At 44.6% G+C, this 7,920-nt stretch overlaps 2 protein-coding genes across 2 annotated transcripts; one reads left to right on the top strand and one right to left on the bottom strand.

Annotated features, from left to right (window-relative positions):
- Nucleotides 1-2,559: 2,559 nt before the first annotated feature.
- LOC113227686 lies at nucleotides 2,560-3,681 on the top strand. Its single transcript, XM_026460657.1, has one exon. It carries the CDS (start codon nucleotides 2,560-2,562, stop codon nucleotides 3,679-3,681), a length of 1,122 nt encoding a protein of 373 aa, XP_026316442.1.
- Nucleotides 3,682-5,831: 2,150 nt separating this feature from the next.
- Nucleotides 5,832-6,470, bottom strand: LOC113227685. Its single transcript, XM_026460656.1, has one exon. The coding sequence runs from the start codon at nucleotides 6,468-6,470 to the stop codon at nucleotides 5,832-5,834; it is 639 nt and encodes a 212-aa protein (XP_026316441.1).
- Between the last annotated feature and the right edge of the window lie 1,450 nt (nucleotides 6,471-7,920).

Raw genomic sequence — 7,920 nt, 5'->3', positions numbered from 1 at the left:
TGGACACACACATAGACAACCACAAATTACACCCAAACTCACGAGAGAAATAAATGTAGGCCATACAAACATTTCTCCCGGCCCGGGAATCTAACCTGGGACCTCTGCGTGGCAGTCCGGCATGGTAACCGTTCGGCCACAGAGACAGTTGTATGTAAGTATGAATTTACAAAAATTGACAATTCAATTGAACTTGGATGCAGTAATAGAATGAATAATGGATCGAGGATGATTGCAATGAAAGAAGTTCGGCTATTTATTTCATAAGCGTGACCAATATTCAGTCGATAATCGATAGAATATTTATCGACTGCAATCACTAGCTGCTCGCAAGCGGGCAACACTTTTACGCAGTGAAGTGCCGTTTTACTTCGTCTTCAAAAAGGACAGACTATAGTAATATTTTATAACACATTAGTTTTAATAAACAAAATTAGTTATCGTTGTCAATTTAATGTCCAAAATAATAAATAAAATGAACCAACGGATTTATAATAATAATAATAATAAAATGGCGTAGGGATGTGACGACCTCATCGCCCACTGATGGAACGGCACAGTGAATATCATGTTACTTTACCGTTTCAGCAGTGCAAACAGTCAGCGCTTGAGTTCATTGATGTACAGAAACCTGGGCAGACTGGCCCGACCATCTGGTCAGTCTACTCACGATCCATCACCACCAGTTGGCATGGTATCGGCAGGGGCTGGGGCAACTCGGTCCCAGCAATCGGTACCCGCCTCTGGTGGAGTACGGCGCCGCATGGCATGGACGGTTGATATAAATAAAAATGCCATGCGGGCCTATTTTAGGGCCTCAGGTTCGGGAACCGGACGGACAGGTTATCGAGCAGTAATGTACCGCGAATTTCTTCGGCTGGAGCCAACTTTGATCGTCACAGAACAAAACCTGGCGGACCGAGTTCGGTATCTACAGCGCTCAGGACTTTTTAGCGCTGCCGAACTCGAGCAATTACGATGCGAGGCTGTTCCTCCACTGGAAGAAGAGCCACCCAGGCTGGAGCGCTCTCCTGTTCCCAGCAGGGAAGTTCACAGGGAACCTAATGCTCAGCGGCCGGATACGGGTGGTACTGAAAGTGTAATGGTCAGCTCCAGTCGGTTTGAGTGAGCATGAGACTGGTTGGTGGGTGTGAGTTGTGGTTGACCCGATGATGCGTGTAAAATTTATAAGCGAGGAGAAGGAAGGGCGCCTTACACACAACGAAAACAAGTTTCAAGTAGAAATAACCAGAATGCTTTATTTTAAATTTACATTAGTTACATGTTATAATTAAATTTATAGGTACAGCATGAAGAACTAGTATTTTTACTTCCCGAGTTTACAAAGGGAGAGTATGAATAGGTTTTCTGCCCTTATTAGTTACATACAAAAGGTTACCTTTAAGTATACTTAGAGCTAATACACTGCACTAAGAGTTTATGAAAGTACATGAGTGCCACATGGACACTTCACTTATACGTCACTGACCTGGAGTTTACCGGATGTACATTTAAATTACATACCAGAATCCGCTGCGAAGACAGCGTAGTTGCTACAGGAGTAACATAGTTATAAGTAGATGCCGACCACCCGTGGAGCTCATGACACGTGGTCGGGCACAGCCGAACAAAAGTTACAGCAGCATAGTCTCAGCCATTCAGTTGATGGCGAGATTCGAAATTACATGTACCAAAGGTACAAAATAGAAAGAAAAGAAAAACTAAAACCCTGCAACAAAACAGATTGTTACAGTACATTGATATAAATGACGAAGCATCTAATGAAGGAAAGAATCCAGAGGTCAACTCACCATGCGGTCCGGTGACACGGGTTTTACTTTTGGTACAGGGTTCGGAGACCCATAATTACGGCATCTGGCTATTCCTAGTTTATTTTATAAAAAGAGGCATTGGGGGACCATGCCCCCAATGGGATAAATCACCGTAGTAGATGTAAAAACTGGAACACCTTGCTCGCCGACGTGTCGAACAGAAAAGATGAGTTTCCGCCGAATTCCTCCTAAGAGATGTTACCCGCGAACAACGCCATAGACAATCTATCGAATCATCTAGATACAGCTCCCAAGTCTTATCACCTAAACCCGCTAGAATACATGACGATTCCAGGTTTACGTAGATTACCTTACAGGAAGTACTTGGCAACCTAAATGGCGGCGTTCGACATGGAAATATTAAAGAAAAGCTATAATTTACATGAGACTCGACTACAAAAGTAAAACCGAGTTAATTGGTACGCAGCACTAGTTTTCTGTGATACCAAACAAGAAAAATTAGCCAGGGTTGGTGTTTTCAAAAATATGTCAAACTACAGGGTACCCATTCACGCTATTGATTTTATAGAAAAATCGTTCACCAACAGGTACTACATATGTGAATGGTTTAAAGAATAGATTACACCAACACTTAAGTTTCAACTAATTTACTAAATATTTTTAAACTATGATGTCAAAGTGACATGTTGTACAAGAGTGGTGAAATTACCAAGGAGAGAAGATAAATTTTGTTTTTGTTTTGGTATTTAAGAGATTTACCAAAAAAATGTGTTACAAAAGTGATTGGGGAACAGTCGCCCTGGATTTGGAAACGTTGAGGAGTAGTCTGGAGGAGACGATTCTGGAATATCGCCACGTGCCTCTTGAGCGAAAGCCATGGCTGCCTCGAGTGCCTCACAGTGTCAAGGTTCGGGATGCCGTTGGGGCCATTAACCACATGCTTCCCTCATTCTTAAAGGAAAGCGCAGGCCTTTGGGACACAGACTCAATTCTCTTCGCTGCCGCAATGACTGTGTGTCAATTTGTCGGCGTCAGGATAACGCCAACAAGACCCGGCGGTAACCACCAGGTTGGCAGTACTACTCCTAGGACTAGTACTAAGCCAGCCTGGATGAGGCGAATTGAGGGTCGTATAGCATGGGCCAGGGTCCTCATCGGCAAACTGACTAGCTTCATATCAGGCGTCACAAGGCCGAGAGTGGTGCGCTTTGTCCGAGAAGCATTACCCGGTGAGAACATTTTTGTAGACTCACCGGAGTTTGCACGAAAACTGACAGGGCGCATCGACGATCTGAAGCAGAAGATAGCTGCTTGGGGCAAGCGGATTCGGCGATATTCCGAAAGGGTGAAGAGGTATCGGCAGAATCGTCTCTTCGTGAGTGATCAAAAGAAGTTTTATAGGACACTGGAGCGTCCTGATGTGTTCTTGACGGGTGAGCGTCCGGACAAAGCAGATGTGGTCGCCTTTTGGCGAAGGCTTTGGTCGCAGCCCGTCGATCACGAAGAGGGTCCATGGTTCGAAGCGGTCGAGGGAGCGTGTGCAACCATAGCGCCTATGAATCCCATCAGCATATCCGAAGAGGATGTAGCGGTAGCGGTCCGTAAGGCTCCGAACTGGAAAAGTCCGGGACCGGACGGACTGCATCATTATTGGTTGAAGGGGTTCTGGTGCTGCCACGCTACTCTCGCTCGTCAGTTCCAAAGTGCCCTTGAGAGTGGGACGCTCCCAAACTTCTTGACTACTGGGGTCACTCATTTAGCTCCAAACAGCAATGCTACCGTGGATCCATCACGATATCGCCCCATAACTTGTCTTTGTACAATATACAAGACTTTAACATCTGTTTTGAGGTCCAAGATAAGTCAGCACATTGTTGATAACAGATAATGTCTGAGGCTCAAAACGGATGTAGGGGCGGTAGCCGCGGTAGTGAGGAGCTGCTCCTCATCGATGCGGTCGCTGGCCAACTTGTCAGACGCAACCGTCGGAATTTCTCCGCTGCCTGGATAGACTATAGGAAAGCGTTCGACTCGGTACCCCACTCATGGCTCTCGAGGGTCCTCGAACTGTATAAAATTGACAGTGCAGTTCGACACTTCCTCCTGTTTGATCCTGAGTCTGGACGGTCGGCGGATGACGGATGCGGATGACCGAATAGAAATAAGGCGAGGTATTTTCCAGGGCGATTGTCTGAGTCCACTGTGGTTTTGCCTGGCCCTGAACCCTCTGAGTACTCTATTAGAGAGGTCGGGCACAGGCTTTCAGTTTCGGAGAGGTGGGCCGCGGATGCCTCACCTTCTCTACATGGATGATCTCAAGCTATACGGCCCCACAGCGGACAGATTGACAGAGCTGCTGACAATCACCAACGATTTCAGCATTTGGTTAGGATGGAGCTCGGGATCGATAAGTGCGCGGTGGTCCATGTCGAGAGGGGACGTGTCATGCATTCTGATGGCATTAATGTTGGCACCAATCACCTGCGGGTACTCTCCGAGACTGAAACATACCGGTATCTGGGCATGTCACAGACCAACGGTGTGAAGGAAGCAGACGTGAAACAGGATGTGTGCGAGGTTTTTTATGGGCGCCTGAAAAATGTGCTAAACAGCTATTTGTCAGGCGTTAATAAGATCCGAGCTTATAACTCCTGGGTCATGCCTGTTCTGATGTACACATTTGGCGTGCTCAAATGGATTCAGACGGAATTAGACGCTCTGGATAGACGAGTCCGCACGACGATGACCTCTCACCGAATGCATCATCCGAGATCGTCAGTTATGAGATTGTATGTCCCGCGGAAGTGTCGAGGTAGAGGCCTATTGAGTGTCAAAACCATGCACAACCGCGAGATATGCAATCTCAGAAACTACTTTTTGACGATGACGGATGACGTAATTCGCGGGGAGGTTGTCACATGTGATAAAGGGCTAACTCCCTTATCGTTGGCCAAAGAGGAATGGCGAGACCCGGTGGTGCTTAGCACCTCTGACCGCGAGTCCGTATGGAAAGAGAAGGAGCTCCATGGGAGGTTCTTCAAGGTACTCCACGAGCCTTTTGTGGACCGTAAAGCCTCCCTACATTGGCTGCTTTCGGGGACCTCTTTGGGGAAACCGAAGGTTTTGTCTGTGCAATACAGGATCAGGTTATCAAGACGCGGAACTATCGGAAATATATCCTAAAGGACGGCACAGTAGACATTTGTCGGGCATGTGGCCGTCCCGGAGAGTCACTTAGGCATATTGTTTCCGGTTGTTCCGCTCTTGCTAACACTGAGTACTTGCACAGACACAACCAGGCAGCCAAAATATTACAACAAGAGCTCGGTCTCAAGTATGGACTAGTGCAACAGAGGTTGCCATATTACAAGTATTCACCGGAGCCAATACTCGAAAATGACCGCACCAAAATCTATTGGGATCGATCTATTATCACGGACAGGACTATTCTTGCGAATAAGCCTGATATTGTGATATTGGACCGATCGCAGTCGAGGGTATTTCTTGTGGACGTGACTATCCCGCATGACGAGGGTCTCGTGAAAGCTGACACCGAGAAACGCCGGAAGTATCTCGACCTGGCGCACGAGATCACCGACATGTGGGATGTGGCCTCCACTGAAATAATCCCAATTGTTTTGTCCGCCAAATGGGTTAATTCCAGTCAGCCTTTCTAACAGCTTGAGGCGGTTGGATTTCTGTGGCGTGTCGCTTCCAGCACAAATGCAGAAGGCGGTCCTGCTCGATACGGCACGTATTATTCGCCGATTCTTGGACCTGAGTCCCTGACCCTCGCCGACTGTGCCATAGCCGGGAAATACCGCCTCTCCCATTTAAAAATTCAAAATAATTAGTCTTTTAGGCCTTGGGAGAGGCGAGAGTTTATAATAAACATAATAATAATATATTTTATTTCAGACAACTATTTAGTCCACATGTGTTAGTAACAATTTTATTCTTAAAAATTATGTTAGTAGGCACTAAAATCTAAACATTATTAAATTAAAATTAAAATAAAAACATGAACATTTGAAGCACTTAAAAACGAGGCGAAAAAAGTTGCCGCATAAAGGGAGAGTCAATTCTCCTGGCAATGGTCTTCAGTATTGGGCTGGAGCTGGCTCGCAGTCTGCAGAGAAGTGAGGCCGACTTTTTGCGCATAATGGCATAAAAGTCATCAGTGCGAGCCTGTGCAAACATGCCTGACGCGCTGCAGAACGGCGGCAGCCCCAACAACATACGAAAACCATTGTTATATTGTACTCGCAGGGCGCTGATGGCTCTGTGCGTATAGTTGGTCCAAAGGCTGCACGTGTAAAAAACTTGGCAGTATGATTTAAAAAGTAGAATCTTTACTTGTTCACTGCAACGCGCAAACCTTCGCACCACCATATTACACCTGACCGCCAGCGCCCTGCGTTCCCTCTCAAAATCCATGAGGTCCTTAAGGTCGGCGGAGACAAAATGGCCAAGGTACTTGTATTGATAGACCCGCTCGAGTTCTATATTGCTTATCTTAATGGGTGGAACATAACTCGGTAATTTGCCCCCGGCGGCCCTAAAGACCATTATCACACTCTCTTTTACATTATACGTCAAGCCGTGTGACTTCACATACTCTTCGCACATATGCAGGAGTACCTCAAGTGCTCTGACTGTTGGGCTCAGCAGGACCATATTATCATCCGCGTAACATAGTTATTGATATATTACATAAAAAATAATGTGCGACAAATCGCGTAGTTCAACGTGTCATTATGTTTTTTTTAACCGAAAGAAAAAATTAGGTGCACCATAGTCCATCGTCAAATTCGAATCTCAAAAACCGTTTCCATGCAAGATGCACTGGTAGAAATACAAAATAATACAAAAAATCAAAAGACAGGTATAACAGGCAACGAAAAAAAAGAAAAAGAATAATAAAAATAGTCTGAAACATATATCCCAAATAATAGTAATAAATAAATAAAACATTGAAGTAAATAAAAATAAATACATAACCACCAAAATATATATGATTGTAGGATTAGGAAACAAAATGAAGTAGAATTATATAAAACATACTAATAATAACAACCCATAAAGTTTAAAATAGGTAGGAATAGGGGAAAAAAGAAAAGCAATTAGTGTATAAGATAATCAGCTTGAGTACATCGATTCAGGCAGAGAATCCCACAGTTTGATGCTTCTAACCCCGAAGGATTTAGATTTTCCCTAATGTAATGACCTGTCACTAGCATTTAGCACCGGGACTTGTCGCGGACTCTGCGCCGCGATCGCATCAACGGGACGACTCTCTTGTATTGGACACATCTGTATGGTAAGCCTATTGTAAGCCTCTGCACAATAAACCAAGTCATCTTCACCGAGTTCCGCCGTTTACCGCCCTCTACACCTATTCCAAAGAAAGAGACGTAATCAGCCTAACACGGAGTACAGGTGGGTTACATTTAGTAACGAGCCATTAGTTGGCAATAAGGTTTACGTTTCATTTTAATTGAATTTGTTTTGTCACTCAGTAATTTCACTCAGCCCTTTTATGATACTAAGTGACGAGACGAACAAGTCATGGGCCTGGTGGGAAGCGTCACGCCTGCCCATAACAGTTGTAGTGCCACTCGGAGCTTCAAATCACAAAGATCTGAGGATTAATTTACTTCAACTTTTGTTAACACGGATTTTCGTGAAGTAATGCCTGAATCTATTAGTTACTTAATTACATTGAAGTCGTCGCAATTAAACACGCTAATTCGTAAGGCAAGTTCCCCTGAGAAGAATGAGTAAGGAACTCTAAGTATTGCTATTTGTTACTAACGAGACAACCTGGAAGAGCTGAACCGGTCATTATAAAAAAATAGTCCATAAACATGTTCCATTTCCATTACTTGTAAGTTTTCGCAACCTTGAAAAAACACATCGGGCAATCGAAACAGTAACAAAAACTATTTGCACATGCCAAACAATACTTTATGCAATTGTAAAACATTCAAAGAAAAGTTTGTTTGTCTCTTGTGTTGCCATCGTATATAAGGCGTCGAAGCGGTGCATAGACAGTTAATTCTACCGGTGCCCTTGTCAAAACTACTGCTCCAATATGAAGTTCTTAGTAAGTACCTAATTATTTTTA

This window comes from Hyposmocoma kahamanoa, unplaced genomic scaffold (genome assembly GCF_003589595.1).
Source record: "Hyposmocoma kahamanoa isolate Upper Pololo Valley unplaced genomic scaffold, ASM358959v1 213, whole genome shotgun sequence".
Taxonomy (NCBI): Eukaryota; Metazoa; Arthropoda; class Insecta; order Lepidoptera; family Cosmopterigidae; genus Hyposmocoma; species Hyposmocoma kahamanoa.
Note: the sequence above shows the minus strand (reverse complement) of the source record. Positions and strands in the feature narration are given on the sequence as shown.